The sequence below is a fragment of the Osmia bicornis genome, chromosome 4 (assembly GCF_907164935.1).
Source record: "Osmia bicornis bicornis chromosome 4, iOsmBic2.1, whole genome shotgun sequence".
Classification (NCBI taxonomy): domain Eukaryota; kingdom Metazoa; phylum Arthropoda; class Insecta; order Hymenoptera; family Megachilidae; genus Osmia; species Osmia bicornis.
The window spans coordinates 8137271-8156062 of NC_060219.1; the positions used below are offsets into that span (position 1 = coordinate 8137271).

At 37.4% G+C, this 18792-nt stretch overlaps 2 protein-coding genes across 4 annotated transcripts; both read left to right on the top strand.

Annotated features, from left to right (window-relative positions):
* Nucleotides 1-254: 254 nt before the first annotated feature.
* On the top strand, nucleotides 255-18112 carry LOC114880790 (paramyosin, long form-like). Its single transcript, XM_029197175.2, has 16 exons — nucleotides 255-656; nucleotides 1639-1695; nucleotides 3751-3837; nucleotides 4107-4273; nucleotides 7805-8042; nucleotides 8142-8261; nucleotides 8477-8626; nucleotides 8711-8857; nucleotides 9223-9439; nucleotides 9666-9793; nucleotides 10012-10124; nucleotides 15433-15628; nucleotides 15711-15839; nucleotides 16130-16501; nucleotides 16647-17105; nucleotides 17420-18112. The coding sequence occupies exons 1-15, from the start codon at nucleotides 525-527 to the stop codon at nucleotides 17037-17039; spliced, it is 2646 nt and encodes an 881-aa protein (XP_029053008.1). The 5' UTR covers nucleotides 255-524; the 3' UTR covers nucleotides 17040-17105; nucleotides 17420-18112.
* On the top strand, nucleotides 11386-15522 carry LOC114880791 (paramyosin, short form-like). Of its 3 annotated transcripts, XR_003790157.2 has the most exons (5): nucleotides 11386-11495; nucleotides 11633-12349; nucleotides 13902-14413; nucleotides 14708-14811; nucleotides 15306-15522. XR_003790157.2 is itself a non-coding variant. In XM_029197177.2 (4 exons), the coding sequence occupies exons 2-4, from the start codon at nucleotides 12044-12046 to the stop codon at nucleotides 14751-14753; spliced, it is 864 nt and encodes a 287-aa protein (XP_029053010.2). In that variant the 5' UTR covers nucleotides 11386-11495; nucleotides 11633-12043; the 3' UTR covers nucleotides 14754-15522. The 3 variants fall into 3 exon arrangements, 2 of the variants coding, with proteins under 2 accessions (XP_029053010.2, XP_046141282.1); XM_029197177.2 differs by having other exon boundaries at nucleotides 14708-15522; XM_046285326.1 differs by lacking the exons at nucleotides 14708-14811; nucleotides 15306-15522 and having other exon boundaries at nucleotides 13902-14592.
* Nucleotides 18113-18792: the final 680 nt, after the last annotated feature.

Consider the following 18792-nt stretch of genomic DNA (forward strand, 5'->3'; position numbering starts at 1 on the left):
AATATAATATCCTGAAGTAATTTTTTCCCAACATCCCTATCTTGCCCTCTCCTACTATCTAATCCATCGTTTGGCAGCTGCTTTTGAAAACGTGGGCGTCCGTGTAGCGGTGGTGGTCGTCGGCTGGTGGTTCCCCTCGACGGCCGACGAAGACGAGGAACAACGGGTATGACGAGTCTCTGTTCGCGTGTTCCTGGTGGGGATGATCTAGCACGCATGCGTGCGACCGTCATTTTGACGAAGCCATGGAACTGCCGGCGCGCCATACGAACGACGACGGGTCGCGCACTACGAGTAGGGCGCTGGTCGGCTCCGAAACCCCGAAGAACAGAAGGAAGAAGACGAAGAAGACGAGGAGGAGGAAACGGAAGAAAGTGGTAGCAGATTACGACCGACTTGAATCGAGACGATTCGATTGAACCATCAGCCAGAAGAACCGAGGCATCAGGTGAAGCTTTGCTAAGAAGCTGTTGAAGAATAAACGAAATCTCGGCCAAGGGAACGAGGTATCGTCGAGAGATCAAATGAATCAAACGGACAGGATGTCTTCAGCGATCGCTAAAGCCTCCAAGTACACGTACCGCTCCACCGGAGGTGGTACCGCCGATGTCAGCATCGAATACAGCGCCGACCTGAGCGCTCTCACCAGACTGGAGGTAGGTCTTCAAGAACAAACCTTTCTCTTAATCAAAAATTTCCATTTATCTAGCTTAATTTCATTTTTCTATCTAATCGTACCTTAGCATAGCAAAGTATTACAGTTCTGAATTATTCAAGACACGGTTCAACTTGGTATCCTTGAAAATGATTAAAAAAGAAAGAGGGAACAGGAAGGATCTCGCGAATAACTCGAATAACTATCAGATTCATGTAGAAATAAAGATTCTCAAGATGAATCCAAGGGGTCAAAGTTGGAACATCCAACGCGAAGAGAAGATGATGACGCAACAGAGAAGAGATGGAAGATAAATTTGCGGTACGGTCGTTCGTCCGAGTGATATCGCTGGTGATAAGGTGAAACGGATAGGAAGTGAACGATTTCGTGGCTGGGACAAGTGCGACAAAGTTCAGTGACCATAAGGGATATTAGTGCCAATCCCCAGGAGGAACGAAAGTGTCGTAGACCGTTCTTCGGCTATCGGATTGCTCGTGTACGAAAATAGTCGTAAATATCGGCCGTAAATGACGATCGTGCCGTGGACATCAGTGACATCTACGAGGCGTCCACGGACCAAGACCAACGACCCGATCGTTATCGTCCATCTGGATCGTTCCTCGACCGTCATGGATGAAATTCGAAAAAACTTTCGAAGGAAACGTGCACTCGAGTAAGATTGTACTGTTTGTTGAATCGAGGAGAACGATATTTCTTTTTCCTTTTTTTTTACCTTGTTAAGGAACACGAATCGACGAGTGCACGTAATTTTATTCCTTTTAAAAAGAAACGACCCCGATGGACGGTCGCTGAGAACGAAAATCCTTCTGTTCCCTCGGCAGGACGAGTTTTATACGTCTTTCTGAAATATCTAAGCCGCCGCTTGCTTTGGGTATTTTCGTCACTCGATTACGTAAAGCACTGACCCTCTCCGTACACAGCTTCACGATTAAGATCTAATCCTTTATTGCCTCTCGTTTCAGGATAAAATCCGCCTGCTGCAGGATGACCTGGAGTCTGAGAGAGAGCTGCGTCAGAGGGTGAGTTTATTTTCTACCTTCTAATAATCGTCTTGCGTTTCATCTTTCGGGTTTCAGATGGTTGCATGATTATTTTAACACTTTATCTACCGGAAGACTATTAATAAATGTCTTGATACTACCGTTTGTTGACTGAGGACTAATTAATGTACCTTTCATTAGTATTCATTAATATATTAGTAATGTCGGGAGTAAATTGGAGTACTATTAAGCTATCAAGTGTACATTTAGTACGTTTAACAAAGAATTCTTGATTTTCTTCAATTTGGAAAAAGATATAGCAAGGAAGGGTTGAAAATGAATGTTAGAATCTTTGGATTCTGAAATGTTGAAAGAGTTTTACTTAGATTTTGTGAGGAGATCGTAAAAATAAAAATACCGAGAAGCATGAATTTCGAGACTTTATGTAATCCAGGCATTGTGAATTTTGAAACAGATACAAAAAAAGCGAGGCTGGCCTGCTCTCCACCATAGAGTGGGGAGCAGTAGGTCGAAATGTCCAGCTCTCGAGTCGCGTCTATTTTTGGGGATGCGCGTCTCTTCAGCGTACGAACTCGCATTCCTTCGTGTTCAGTGTACATGTAACGCGTCCGTGTTTTAAAAAAATAAAAAAAAACATAATAATAATAACAGCAGAAAAAAGAAAAAGTCATAACTTAAATGAAAGTTTATGTTCGTGGGAAAAAGTTAAGAGGAAAATATTCCAAATTGAACAAAAATAAATAAATAAATTTTTCTTCTATGAGAATGCAATTCGAAATATTTTTATGGCATCTAAGAGAGGCAAAGAAAATTTATTAGAATGACGATCATTGATCGATCGAATCGTTTCTGAAAGTGAAACTCATTTGATACGTGACTTGAACCGGTGCCAGCATCGTCTCAACGCGTTGGAAAAGCAGCAACATGGAAATTATTATCGCGTTAAATATGTATCAAGTGACTCACGAAAAGAAGACGTATTCTTGTTACATAACGTTATGAATGTCTGCTTACTCAACACCATTTGTATTATCAAAATTAGTAGGCAAACTTTCTCAAGCTTTTCTGGGCCAAATTATTTGTGATAGAGAAATTGAAATATTTGTGAAAGTGTGAAAGTTCAAATTAATATGAAAATTTTAGTCATTAACCGAAGCTTATCTGTAACAAAAATATTCACAGAAAGATTCTTTATTTTGCAATTAATTATCAAGCTTTATATTTTCTTATTCATTGAATTATTTATTGTAATTTAAAAATTACTGAATTGACCATATTTAATTTTTTATTAAATTATTCTCGGGCGGAAAGAATAGCAGAACTATTAATTTTCTAAATGTTTAAATAATTCACGATTTGTGCATTGAAAAATTCATGGTATTGGGATCTTGAGGTATCGCGGTTGAAACGAGAATGTATTTCACAGGAAGTACAGTTTGGACAATGGGAAGTGCTCCGACTTCCGGAGAACGAACAGTCATGGCGATGTCACGAGTCTCTCTTTTCTCGATAAACGCTTCGTTTGTAATATGAATAAAGCTCCCGATATAGAGTCGGTCTGTCCGGAATTAGATCGTTCTATTCGCGGTCCGAAGAAACCTGACGTCAAGCTTGCAACGAGCTGTTCGCGTCGTTCCTTGAGGCCTCTTTCCAAAACAATGCCGCGCGTCTCGATTACACATGTTCTCACAATATCGTTCAATACCACTGTGACAAAGTACCCTATTTAAAGGAACATTATACAGAATAGAATTAGGTATAATTTTTTCACTTCATATTTGGCTTTTTCATTACTTAATTACTTAATTAGTGACCACAGGGCGTAACAACAAAATAAATTCAAAATAGTAAACTATGATAAAACACTAAACTTTCATTTGTGAAATTATGATTGAGCCTACTACTTAACTTTACTTTTTAAATATTTTAAAATTTCAATGCTAAATGTTTAATTTTTTATATTTTATCATTTTTTCTACTTTTTCTTTTAATCAGTTTGACAAGTGGAAGATATGATTGTAGCCTATTCAAAAATAATAGTTTTGGTAATAAAATCATTATTTTTCTTTGTAGATCGAACGCGAGCGCGCTGATTTGAGCGTGCAAGTTATCCAACTATCCGAACGTCTCGAAGAGGCGGAAGGTGGCGCCGAATCTCAAGTGAGTATCAAAATCTTATATAATATTATTCGAATATTAAAAATGCAACTGATTAAATTTGATCTCCCGCCCAATACATTTATTTCATTAATTTATTGATTATAATTAATTAAATCTTCACGCGAATAACACGTATCACAACCCCTATTCATTAAAGAGACCTTCAATTATTTTCTAAGGGTCTCATCCTGACACGTATATTAAAAATTTTATTAAGCTTTTGAGTATGGACGTTAAATTAATTATTTGTATTTTATAAATATTCACAGTTTGAGATTAACAAAAAAAGGGACACGGAACTGGCCAAACTGCGCAAACTACTCGAAGATGTTCATCTCGAGAGCGAGGAAACCGCGCACCTTCTGCGCAAGAAACACCAGGAAGTCGTCGTTGACTTCCAGGATCAAATCGACCAACTTTCAAAAGCCCGCGCTAGGTCAGTCAAATAATCTATTTATTTAATTGAGACTCCATTAAATCAACTGCTTTTAGGGTCCTTTATATACCCGTATCACTAACCCTTCCTTTCTACTATTTCCTTTAAAAATGGAACTTGATTAATTTTCTAAACAACCTAATAATTTTTCAAAGTATCTCAGCTGGTATTTATCAAAGGTTAAAACCCGGAATGAATCATCCCGCGAAACAAGACGTGTTTCGTATCAGCCCTTCGGTAATATTTTCTCATCTCGGAACGACATTAAATTCGATCAGGAAACGGAAACACGAAAACATTCCAGTTAACGAAATCCAAACAGCCGTCGAATCTAAGGCGAGTTATTCGATCTGTAAAGAACATAGGAATCGGGAACACCAATAAACCGAAGTTTAATTATACACACCTGTGAAAATAAAATCGTACCATCGCGATCCTCTTCTTTGAGGTCAAAGCGCGCGAGAACCGAGCCGAGCGTCAATAAACAATTCGCCGGAAGTTCGAAGTTCGTCGAAATTTCCTTTACACGCCAAGGTAAAAGGGGTGAAAAAAGAAATACAGAAAAAGAGGATGAATCATTATGTGTCGCTTTAATTATAGCAAGCATCACGCGGAACGAAAGCGTATTCGAAAATTGTGGGAATTATGCTCGCGAACGATATTGGCCACCGGCCAAACAACGGACTTACTCGCACCTGAAATACACGTAAACTCGTTCCTCCGGCTCTTCTAAACATAACCCGCGTCCTTTTCAACGTCCCGGCGCCCCGACGACCACAAGGACGCCTTCGTTTCAAAAATTCACCGAGCTGTCATTTAGACAACGCGTGTTACCCTCGAAATCGATGCTATTCGATCTAATTTTGAAATTTCGTGAACAGATTTTCTCGCCTTATCATATACATTCGTAACAGCCTTCGTAGTTAAAAGCGTCATTTAAATTGTAACAAAATAAATTAATGAGGGATGATAGCATCACACTCGATAAATTTAAATCCTGTAGAATATGTTTGAGAATACTTTTTCTAAATAATTGCCGAGGATTTTATTAACATTCTTGTAAAATTAAAATTAAAAGTTACTTTGCAGACAAGAAGATTTTGTTATAGAATAATTAATGTTGCCTCATGTATTTACATGAAGCTACTATTTATTTTAGTTGAAATGACCAAGTTAGTCCTATGAATATAAAATTAACATTCCAATTTATAAACATAATCTGCCTATATTTTGTAAATTTATCCATTTTTTGCTTATAAAATTCTGTTATTTTCAGTTGCAACAAGTATTGCCATTGATAATTACCGGGAAACCACATATATTCTGTTGATTGACTACTATTATTGACTTATACTACTGCCACATGTTTTCCTTAATCCATTGGGAATCAAGCAGTGAAATAATATTATACACGCAACATTCTTTGTTTTTAACAAAGTAACATACAAAATTTGCCATAAAACATTTTTAAACAATACAGTTTATTCATAAAAAAATGTAGAGTACTAGCCAAAGCTTAAATAATCCTACATCTTTTCACTCTTGTTATAAACATGGATAATAGTCTAAACTAATCTAATATGAAATGGATAAATTAGAAAATACAATTCGTCAATAATTTATTATTCTTTTACTAGGAATATATCCAGGAGTAATAAATAGAATGTGTCTGATCATCGACATCAGCGTTCAATGTCTGCCTGTTTAGTTGAATTATCCCAACTAACATTTTGATTAAAACGAAGAACCAGAACTGCTTTCGTGTTTCTATTTAAGAAAATGTTTATAATTTCTCTGTATATAAGGGATCTGGAATCTGGGCTGAAATCGGAGCCCAAAAAATTCTGTTCTAAATATGCTTTCCAGTAAAAATAATTGCGACACTTATGTGTCAACAGTGTCGCGAGACAGCGGTTAATTGCCTCTTTATACTTCAACTAGCGAAATAGATCGTTCTTGGCGCCATTAACATAGCACGAGAAATAATAGATGAAACGTGGATGGAAAACGTGCCTGTCATTTGACGCTTCCGTGAACACTTTCAGAAAAGTGAATATTCTTCATCAATAGTATTCTTTCATTTTATAATATTCAATGATTCAAAATTATAATTTTGAGAATTATCTTTTTTTTTTGTTTGATATGAGTGTTGGAGCCTACTGTACATTTTATAATTCTCAACTCTTCCATCAACAGAAAAAGAGAAAACGAAAATCAGTGAAGCTTAAAGACTCGGCGCGAGGTTTCCACCTGTTGGTGCAAAGAGAGGATGTCAAAAACGTCTTCAAAATAGCGCAGTTCCATCTCTCAAGTTGCTTTCAGCCCTCTTTCTTTATTATCCATCTTCCATTACCTCCTCTCACTCTTTCCACCACATTTTTCATCATCCAAATGCTTTCCAACTTTCTTCGTCTCATAAATACGCTCAACATACCATCATCTAAATTTTCACACCTTCCCTCTTTTATTTTCATTCGCGCTTCTTAATCCTCTCTCAAATTTGTTTTCTTCTTCGCTTCTCCTCTTCGAAGCGACACGATTTTCCTTTCCACCTCCACTTTTGCAGCTTTTGCTCTTACAACTTTCTTTCTTTCAAGCTCCTCCTCTCCCTCTCTCGTTTTTATTCTCTCCCTCCACAAGAAGGTTTGCTCGCGTTGCTGCCGTTCGGCTTATGACTATTTTTAACTGCACGAGTCGCGCGGCAATCCACAACCCCGCGTTGCCGCGCCATATTAGTACAGGCGACCAGCTCCGGTCCCCACTATCCTCGGAATCAACCGACACCTTACACCCTCTATGTTACGTGTAGCTGGATCATCGATATCATAACGCTTCCCGTTTCGTGGCTAAGGGTGGAATCATCGAAAGACACTTATATGCTGAGTGCTTCACTTGAAATGATATGTTTGATTTAGGAAGAATGTTTAGAATAACTATGTCACGTTGAGTAGCAATCGCTATTTATATAGAGTGGTCCAATCGAATTCAATATTTTTGGAGTTTCGAACCATAAGAATAATAATTTCTTATTACACAATCACTGACTTTGACCTTCGTACATATCTCCCAAGTCATTTCATATAAAAAGGTTCAATGTGATCATGCAATCACCCTCTTAATATTAAGCAATTTTTATTTTTATTAAATCCTATATAAAGGGGTTTGAAAGTGTTACGAAGATGACAGGGAAAATTTAGGGTAGTTGTAGTAGAATCTAGATGGTTCGTGATAATGAGATTCATTATGCTTTCTTATAAAATCTGGATTGCGTGATTAATAATTTGGGACTTTTTGTAAAGGTTATAGAAATGATATGGAAGATTTCAGAGTATTATTTATATAGCAAGATGAATATAGGATTGATTATGTTTTCAATGACTGGATTGTAATGCAATGAGATTGCAATTATTAGAAATATCTTTCTTTAGAGAAAGATGTGATAGAAATGATAAAGTATCTAGGGGTAGAAAAACAAAATTAGAGCTAGAAATTTTTGAATTTTTTCTGATGCTTGATTAATGAAATTTTCAGAGCTGACAAGGAAAAATCGAAGTTCCAACAAGAAGTATACGAACTCCTCGCCCAACTCGACAGTGTCACCAAAGAAAAATTGATGTCGATAAAGACTGTAGAGAAGCTCGAGATACATGTAGCTGAGCTGAACGTGAAAATTGAAGAATTGAACCGTACCATCGTTGACATCACTAGCCACAAAACCAGACTATCCCAGGAAAATATCGAGCTTACAAAGGAAGTGCAGGACTTGAAGGTACAGAAATCGACATCAAAAATTTACAAACAAAATTGAACGAATCATCATTTTTTTTCTTCAAAAATAACTCCCTAATTGAAACTAAAATTTTTATAGGTCAACATCGAGAATGTTATTTACCTGAAGACCCAGATCGCAGGTCAGCTCGAGGATGCTCGCCGTCGTCTCGAAGATGAAGATCGTCGTCGTTCATTGGTCGAGGCTTCCTTGCATCAGGTAGAAACCACTTTAACCCATATAGCTTTTAATATACCAAAATACAAAGAAATTAGAAAGTTTTCTAATCTTTTTCAAAAATTACTTGGAATTGAGCAAACAATGCATGTTAAATTACTGAATTACTTAAAAAAAGACGTGTACTGAGATCTCTGGATGGCCCTACTTGATATATTTTAAGTTCAATTAAATTTCGAATGAATAATGATCAACAGGTGGAAACGGAACTGGAATCCGTTCGCATTCAATTGGAAGAAGAATCTGAAGCACGTTTGGACATTGAACGGCAATTGGTTAAGGCTAATGGTGAAGTACAAATATGGAGATCGAAATACGAAACTGAGGCCAATGCTCGCGCCGAAGAGGTAATTATAATAAAATACAAAAATGTTATTATAATTAGATTTATCGTGGTATTCTAAATATTTCATTCCATTGTTGGAATATAGGTAGAGGAATTACGTCGCAAATACAGCGCTCGCATCCAGGAACAAGAAGAACAGATTGAAACCCTGCTGGTGAAGATCAACAACCTTGAAAAACAAAAGTCCCGCCTGCAATCTGAAGTGGAAGTCCTGATCATTGACTTAGAAAAGGTATCACGTCTTTTTCAATTTTAAAATCAGGTCTTATCAAAGTGTCATTGCACTTTCATCAGTAACACTAATTTCAGCTGACTGACTTCTTGTCATAATTCTTTTTTATTTTCTTTAAACTGAATTAAGTTTGGAAACTTTATATTAGGAAGGTATTTTCACCACAAAAATTACTAAATATACTTAGAATAATATAATTTTCTAATCATTATACTTGTGGAAAATTGCATGAATTATAAATAATTATTTCATTATTTGTTTGGCAATCGAGGAAAAATGTTTGTAATTCTGGTAAGACTTCATCACATTTCAACTGCAACATTTTCTGCTTTGATTATTAATGGTTTTCTTTTTTATTTGTTAAGGCCAATGGAACAGCTCGGGAGCTTCAGAAACGCGTTGAACAACTAGAGAAGATTAATATCGAACTAAAGGCTCGTTTGGATGAAAGTATGGCGATGTATGAACAGAGCCAACGTGATCTTCGCAACAAGCAACAAGAACTCCAACGTACCAATGCTGAACTCGACAAAACTCGTGAGTTGAAGGACCAACTGGCTCGTGAGAACAAGAAATTGGCAGGTATGTTTTTTAATTTCATGTCACACAGAATCACTGAGATTATTAGAATTACAAGATTTTATCGAGTTTCTGGTATTGGCGCCACTGGGGAGGGTGGGCTTGATCTTCCAAAAATTGAATCCCCTCCCCCAAAATGTCAACTAACCCTATCACCATTCTAAAATTCAAAAATTCAAAAATTCTGATATCGTAGATTTTAATCCTAGATATTATTCGATTGTTTCAGATGACCTCAGCGATGCTAAGAACCAACTGGCCGACATGAACCGCAGACTTCACGAATTGGAACTGGAACTTCGTCGTCTGGAGAACGAACGTGAAGAACTTGCTGCTGCCTACAAAGAGGCTGAAGCGGTAAATAGAAGCATTCCATTTTTTCTGATAATTTTTTCACTCTTTTGCAATTTTGTTACAAAATATTGTCAATCTAATATTTTTATTTTCTTCAAAGTTTTGTATCATCACGTAATATCACACAATATTTCTATAGAGAATTTTAAGTACTACATATTTGACGAAGAAGCCTTATACGAACGGTGAAATGATTTAAAAAAAAAATCAATTAATTATAGGGACGCAAGATAGAAGAACAACGTTCCCAGAGATTGTCTGCTGAATTAACTCAACTTCGCCATGACTACGAACGTCGCTTGACTGAAAAGGATGAAGAAATCGAATGCATCCGGTAAGTACCTAACCGATTTTTATTTATATTCTTTTCATTTTTAGTTTGCAATAATTCATAATAATGCTCGTAATTCCTATTTGCAACATCAATGTTAATATTTAGTTTAATTTAGATATTATTGAATAAGCAGTGTTACAGTTTCCAGGTATAGTGTTTTTATTAATTCCTAAAACTCATTACTGGAAATTTATTAATATTTTCACACTTTGATATTGAAACGGTGAAGACAAAAGTATTTCTGTTGAAATACTAAAAAATCATTCACAACTTTCCTCTTGTTAGTAATCATCTACTATATTATAATATTCTATTATTTATACTATCCTGTACTATTTGACACCATTTTTCACATACCCAAATTAACAAAGTTAAAATTTAACAGTCCTGTTTCAAAGCAAATATGTATCCGAAAGAAAATATTCCTAAGGGGTACGAATTTTTAACTACTGACGCAATCTATTGTATTTCCGGTACAACCACTACCATGTTCGACTATTAATAATACAAGGTTAACTTTGTCATCGATCAGTCCAATAGATTAATCACCGTGAATGTTTTCAAACCATTCAGACAATGCTCGAGGGAATATCCTGTTACAATTTATTTACTTATTTATATATATGTACATAACTATGCAAAATTTGCCAAGTGCCAAAATCAAATCGTCATCAAGTGATGATAAAACACTGAGAATTTTGTTTATGAAAGATGAAAGAAGATAAAGAGTGCCATAACATCAAGAAGAGGCAAAGTTTTCTTTGCAAAAAGAATTTCATACGAAATATAAAACACAGAAGATAACGACATACAAGAAGAAATTTGATTATTTAATTAAGGAAATAATATTATTGAAGTTTTTAAATATTTTCCCATTATGGCTAATACGTTCTCGGTGAACTTCCATATAAAAGAAAAAAAAGAAATAATAATTCTACCATTATATTGCATTATGAGTGAATCTTAATAATCTATATTAAACCATAACTCTTCACTAAAGAATTAAAAATACTATTAAACCAATTAACTAAGAAATACCATCCAATTTGGTTAAGGTCGAACGAAAATGAATCAAAGATGATATTCTACAAGAAATTAATTGATTACCATCGAGTATGAATCATCGACACTTTTTGGGTCGTTAATAGAGGCACGTAGCAGCGATACGCACTCAGTGCGCAACCCTTCTATTAATAAACGACGTTCAAAAGCGATTAGTCGCGATCCAATTATTACTGGCAGGTGCTGATTGGCCGGCCTCAATGTGGCAATCGTAAGAAAAACCTACAAAAGATAGCACCGCTCACGATCGGCCCAATTTTTCTCGACCATTTCAAGTGTCACCTCTGATCATCCGACTATGAAAGATCAGTGAGTAAAATCAACAAACAGTTTCCCTGAAACCACCCCCCCTGTATCTAACACCTTCTCACGGTACACGATTCAATTAACAATCCTCCTAAAACAAACGTGAAAAGAAATTCAGCGTCTCGTAATTTCTATTCAAGGTAGATGTTGGATGAAAAATTAACTATACCCACGTACAGACACTCCGAACAAATCCGTCAACCCTTTGAGCCAGTTGAACGAATCGATAATCTTCGATTAAGATCAATACAACAAAACTTTGAGAAGAAAAGTAATTGTGTCAGTGATCTAAATTTGAATCTTCTAATATATTTTATTAGAAAATTTGATCTGAAACAAAAGAAGAAGCTCGTGGATCTAAAATTTTCGGAATAAAAGTGAGAAAATTTCATCTATTCCGTGATAAAGGAAGGAAGCAATAAATAGTGAATGTCAAGCTTCTAATAAATATTAGATAGTTTGATCTATAAAAAGAGAAGAACATCGACCTGACATAAACCTGGGAAAAATCTTTCATTTCAAGAGGCTACGAAATTTGAAATTTGTGTAAAATGGCAGGTTATTTGCCCCCTATGTACGTACCCTCCGAACCAAAATGGAAGCACTGGCCCACCTACATCTACGACAAGAACTACAGCTGTGGTGTCAATTATTATCAACCTATGCTGGATTACATAGAGCGGCAAGGTAGAAGTAATTATCGAAGTTCAAGGATGTCAGAACCACCAGAGTTACCCTGGTCCGATGGTAGAGTTTTATGGGAGGACAAACCCGTGGAACCGTACTCGAGGCACGAGCTTATTAGACGAGCGATCGACGCTGAAGATGAAGCTAGGGATCACCTGTCCCACTTCAAGGTATACGAAGGTGGAAAGAGTGAAAGCTGGGCCGATGCGAAACGTTTCGTTGACGCTGCGTGACTCGACGACTGCCTGACCTTTTCGAGTTTCTAAATTTGGTGTCGCGGAAGGGGCTGCTCTTCTTCGAGTACACCTCGCTCGATGTCAGATGCCTACCGTGTCTTTCGAATAGAAGTTTGTCAACTGGACAAAGAAAGCACCTAGGGAATTCCTTCAGAAGGAAATTCACGGTCTCGGTTAACCCTTGAACAGCGGAGCCTGGGTCAATCGTGGCCCAAACTTACAAAACGTGTACAAGAATATTAACTTCAATATGTAATTTTTAAACTAAATGGTTTCGTATATTGGAAGAATAATTTTCAAAAGAATAGTGCAAAATTTAGAAATACAAGATCAAATTAAAATTGAAGCTCTCTCCGTGGTCCGCCGTCCGAGGGTTGACACACTTTTTAAGAAATAGACGACTTCATTTAAGTAAAAATTTCTGTGAATTTTCAAATAATTATATTCAGTATCCAAAATCTCTCTTTTCTAAATTTAGCAATAATATAGTAGGTCGCATAAGTATTCGTATTTCTTATTAGAAACTGGACGTTTGCAACTATAAATTAATTCAAGTTAGTATTAGTAATTCATATATCAAAACATTTATATCCGCAAGCATATAGATAATCGAGTATAAAATATAAAATATACTTTATTACACATGTTGCCAAATTATTTTTGGCGATATCATTAAACCAGACATACTTATCTATATACGTGCTCTTAAAGATACGTTTTCTAAAAACAATTTTCGACTGAAAGGGTTAATCGAGAAGATACGAATACTTTGACGACTCCCTATAAATCAATTCTAAACTCGGTAGAAGTCGTTTCGCTGTTAAAAGATTATTTCCATTTGTTCCAATAACTGAACTCCTCGCCGTCCGATTACCACCCCACTGTCACCAAAGTTTAATTTAAGATCGTCCCGGTAGACGATTGCCAACGTTCAGAATGTTCGCCGTTGAGATTCGAGGAACGTGCATAGAAAGCGGAAATCCCTGATCGGCTTATTGTTATTAATAACGCTCGCCAAGTAGCCGTCGACCCCTTCGACGTTTCAGAATCCCTATCAAGCCGGTCCCCAAATAAAAATATCGCGGAAGCGAAAGGAATCAGTTGGCAACCGGTTATTTGGATCGAGGAACAAAAGCGAAGCTATCGAGATAGTGAAGGTGTCTGCCAAGTCACCGTGCGTCTTCGTATCAAAAGAGGAAAAAAAAAGAAAAGAAAAGAAACGAAAGAAGGAATATCCATCTCTCGTATCCCAGCTGGGAGAAGTTAAGCTCGCGACTTGGCTCGTATTGGCAGTCGTTCTCGAGTCTCTACAGAGGTTCGATCTCGAGTGCTTCGGTCATATTCGAGTTCTGCACATTCGCTGCAGCTAAGTTTAGTCTCAGCTCGGGATCGCAGAGGGTGTAGGCACGGCCCGTAAACGCTTTCTCTCTTTCGTCCGCGAGCGAGCATCCTCTTCACCAACTGACGTGTTTTACCGTGTCCAAAGATAGCGAATCGCTCGGACTTCAGCTTGTCGAAGACAGCGCAGGCCAGCCACGTGACCAGAGAGGTGTTCCCACGAAAACTCGAAGAAGTGCGACTGAGATCGTTACCGTTACTGGTGCAGAGCGCGGTTGTCAGGAATCGGGCTAGACAGATCCAGCGAGACATGGCCAACATCGAATTCCAGTCCCTCAAGGACATTCAGAACATGTCCGAGGTGCAGGACGCCCTTGATCATGGTAGAAGTCTTCGAGGTAAATCCGCCAAAGCGATCGAGTTCCATTTGAGGGCCGAAGCGTTGAAGAACCTGACCAGGAGTCAAGAGTTGGCTGACATCAGAAAGTATCAGAGAGAGAACATGTCGGTTTTGTGGGATGGCAGGGACCATCTGAGGCTGATGGAACAGAGGACGAGGAATCTGATCGACGAAGACAAACTGACTGCTCCATTGAACAACCTGAGCAGAGAGCTGAGAGGATACGAGGAGAAGTCTAGCAACTATTTCCTGAACAAGAGGTACCAACGCCTATTAAGACCCGCACGGTTGTACGGATGCCTTGGAATTAGACCCGCTTGATGGATGTAAATTCCGGGTAGATTTAGGTGTCGTAGTTACGTGGGTAAAAAGAAAAAAAATGATGTGACACGAAACGATGAAATGATATGATCAATAAAACAGGAGAGATTTCATTATACCTTAATTTTTGATTCGGGGACATTGTAGATGTAGAAAAGATCATTGGGGGATTATTTTCATTGATCTATCGTTCGGATTTTGGTTAGAGTAGCTTTTCAATTCGTACTCTGTAGGTTTTATGGAAGATCAAGTGTTCGGAGGTGGAACGAGGAATGCTGAGATATTCTGTACATGCAACTAGCACCCTTTTCACGTTTCTGTCGTGGTTACAGGAATGGTAATGCTTTTCAACTATGTGGCTAAACTAACTGTATCTTGGAACGTCTAAAGCTCAAGGGTCATTCTAATACCTTATATTCTTTTGGAATTACTAACAATCTTCCTCGAGCATTCTTAACCGTTCGTCAACAATGAATTTAGGGGAAAGTTGTAATATACCAACCACCCTAAGTTCCTTTCACTGTAACTTGAGCTAGTCTCGGTAAAAATGAAATTTTAAACAAGTGATTTGTAGTACAAACGAACAAAAAATTTTCATTGCATATAAATTATCATAATTTCTAAGATAATTATAATATTTGGTTGTGGTTTTACTGATTATAGTCAAAAGAGTAGTGATTAATTTTGTAGAGAAAATTTAGAACAAAATAACTTTTAAATATAACTACACGTTAATATTCATTCATTTGTTTTTGTAAATACAGCTAACTAATGGAAGAATCGAGGACTAGCTTTAGTGATACTGCACGATTCCCTCCTATATATTTTCAGAGATAATAATCATGATTTTCCTCCAAAATCGTTTCTTAATCGCCTGGAAACTGTAATATCGCTAAGAAATCCTATCAAAAGAACCATTGGGACAGCGGTTTATGTTCATACAAAATGAATAAATTAGCAAGCAGACCAGTATCGAGATCGAGCAGCTGAACGCCCGCGTGGTCGAAGCGGAGACGAAGCTGAAGACCGAGGTACAACGCGTGAAAAAGAAGTTGCAGATCCAGATCACCGAACTGGAGCTGACTTTGGACGTTGCCAACAAGAACAACATCGATTTGCAGAAGACCATCAAGAAACAATCGCTCACCTTGACCGTAAGAAAACAGAACCCACTAATTAATTACTTTAATTAATTTTTACTTGGAAATAGAAATTTAATATTTGTATTATTTTTAGGAACTCCAAGCTCACTACGACGAAGTTCAACGCCAACTCCAGGTAACCCTGGACCAACTAGGAATCAGTCAACGACGCCTGCAATCATTAACTGCCGAGCTCGAGGAAGTACGCGGCAACTACGAATCTGTAAGTACCGATTCAATTTGAAAATTTGAATAATAATCGATATATCGATTTATAGTGCTTCTCGTCAACACCATTGTAGATAGCGCCATGTGTTTATGCCGGTTTTTTTTAAATACACAAAATTTCGATGAATTTGCACGGGAAAATTTCACTCGGCAGTTTCAATTTAATTTTTCACGTAGATTTAAATACATTATATATAAATATTTAAATGAATCCATACCAAAAGTCTTTTAAGTAAAATGGAAATTAGCAATACGCTAATTAACATGTTATTCGTATTTCTAAAGGCCCTCCGTGCAAAGAGAAGCGTCGAACAGCAATACGAGGAATCGGTTAGCCGCATCAACGAGTTAACCACCATCAACGTGAACATCGCCTCTTCCAAGGCAAAACTCGAACAAGAATTAGCTACCCTGGCTGGTGATTACGAAGAAGTTACCAAAGAATTGAGAGTCAGCGACGAAAGATACCAGCGAGTACAGAACGAATTGAAACATACCGTGGAGATCCTACACGAGGAACAAGAACGTATCGTGAAGATCGAGGCCATCAAGAAGTCTCTTGAAATTGAAGTGAAGAATCTATCCGTGAGATTGGAAGAGGTTGAAGCCAACGCTATTGTTGGAGGCAAACGAATCATCAGTAAACTCGAAGCTAGGGTAAGATACCCCAAAGAAATACTGAACATAATTTTCATATGTTAAAGAAACTCCTGAAGAACACCGCTGAGCTGAAATCTTCAAAATCAATTACAACTTTGTAAAAAGAAAATTGAAACTCTATAATACCATATGTTTTTTACAGATTCGTGACCTGGAGCTCGAGTTGGACGAGGAGAAACGTCGACATGCCGAGACCGTGAAGATCCTCCGCAAGAAGGAGCGTAACATCAAGGAGGTGATGATCCAGGTCGAGGAGGACTCGAAAAACATTGCTTTATTGCAAGAATCATTGGACAAAGCGCACCAGAAAGTAAGCATCTACAAGAGGCAGCTGCAAGAACAGGAAGGCATGTCCCAGCAGAGCGTGACCAGGGTTCGCCGATTCCAAAGAGAATTGGAAGCTGCAGAGGACCGTGCTGATACCGCTGAAAGTAACTTAACTTTGATCCGTGCGAAACACCGCAGCTTCGTCACCACCTCCACCGTACCCGGTTCTCAGGTGTACCTCGTCCAGGAGACGAGGAGTGACCTGTAAAAACACGACCGCCGTCGACACCCAATCCTTTGCCACTTCGAACGCCACCTCGTCGTCTTTAGAAACGTATGTATCACGCGATATCGCGTGCTCGATCTTTAACTATTTAATGACAGAAATAAGACTCAACCCAGGACCGGATTAAGATTCCTGGGACGGGGGGCTATCAAACCATCGAAAGCCTCCTTGATTTAAAAATCGAAATTTATTTTAAATAAAATAAAGAAAAGGGCAATGGTAAAATAAAATTTCATTTTTAATATTTTTTCACCTAAATGGAAGGCTTATAACGGGGCCTCCTGCAGAAAGGAAGGAGGTACCCACCTTAATCCAAAGCTGGCGTTGCCAAAACAGAAAGTTATTTCTATCATTTTCCATAGGTGTTACGAGCAAACGACGAACCAAAGGAAGAGCCTCAATAAATCATCGTAAATAAAAAAAAAAAAAGAAACGGTCAAGAAGAGTTTCCAACGGATCGCAATGCAAACGTCGTAAATAAAGAAATATTAAAATTAATAAATGCTACCTTATTAAAAATTCAACTTACGACAACGCCCAACGATCCGTCGTAAATTCGATGTAACTTGGCTAACGAATCGCGGTACCCGTCGCAACGAACCAGAAACCCAAAATCCAAAAGGCAAATCAACGCGAACAATCATCGTGTGAACTCGCAACGATCGTCGTTATTGGATTAAATATAAGAAAATCATTATAATATACATACATAATATATACGTTATTTATATATGCAATACGTAAAGAATCAAGAAGCAATTCGTTGTATTTTCCTTGTAATCTATCATGCGAGCAATCACGAAGCGTGAGGAGTGGAAATATATTGTTAATAAATTTAAAAAATATATATATATATATCAAAGTTAAGACGCGAGACGTGATGATTGTACTCCTTACGCTTCTTCGATCGCACTTGTATTTAAATGGATTAACTTTAATTCTACTTCTATTATTATTCTAGATAGGTACTATTGCCCATACACACAACTCTCGCTGTACGACATACACAAATAACCTGTGTCAACGATAATTTAATAAATAAACTGAAACAAGTACGTACGGAATCGATGATAATCCCTGGTCAACCGGAAGTCACTCTCCTCTTGCGCGTTGTCGAGTATCCTTTCACACTGATCTAACAGAAAAGAAAAAAAATGATACGATGAAAATTAATATTATTCGTTATCTAATTATTAAGAATAAGAAATACATAGTTAATTTTTAAATTTTAAATCTCAAATCTTAAATCACAAAAATATTTTTCTTTCTTTGGATTATTGAAAATATAATCCTTTTTCATATTTTATGCTTGAAATATTGTTATGAAAATGGTTTAGATTAAATCTCTTCCCATCATTCGAATAATCTAAAATCTAATTATTCGGTGCGTTTAAATTTTTAATGAGAAATAGCGGAAAGGGCGGAGAGTGAAAGATATTGAAGAATGGGCAACAACGAGGCAGACAATTGTTAAAGTAAATTTAATTTCTTCGAGCCAATTATTTCTCAGACCACTATGGCGTTTATTAGTAGGGTCCGCTTGGACAAGCAACGCAAGAGGCTCAGATCTCGCATAAGTCGCGACACTAATTAGTATCGTCCTTCCATAAACTGTCGACGAATAGTTTCTTTCTTTTTGTTCCTTTTTGTTTTTTAGAAAATTCTACGCTGGTTAACAAATATCATCGTAAAAAAAGGGTAACGTGCAAGGCTGATAAATGATCGCCTTCGGACA

Excerpts from the sequence above, each read along its gene's own strand:
- LOC114880790 (XM_029197175.2), top strand. The coding sequence starts at position 525 with ATGAATCAAACGGACAGGATGTCTTCAGCGATCGCTAAAGCCTCCAAG. Across the intron at positions 8,043-8,141 it reads AGGAAGTGCAGGACTTGAAG|GTCAACATCGAGAATGTTAT; the intron begins GTACAGAAATCG and ends AAATTTTTATAG. Across the intron at positions 10,125-15,432 it reads GAAGAAATCGAATGCATCCG|CAAGCAGACCAGTATCGAGA; the intron begins GTAAGTACCTAA and ends TGAATAAATTAG.
- LOC114880791 (XM_046285326.1), top strand. The coding sequence starts at position 12,044 with ATGGCAGGTTATTTGCCCCCTATGTACGTACCCTCCGAACCAAAATGG. Across the intron at positions 12,350-13,901 it reads ATCACCTGTCCCACTTCAAG|ATAGCGAATCGCTCGGACTT; the intron begins GTATACGAAGGT and ends CCGTGTCCAAAG.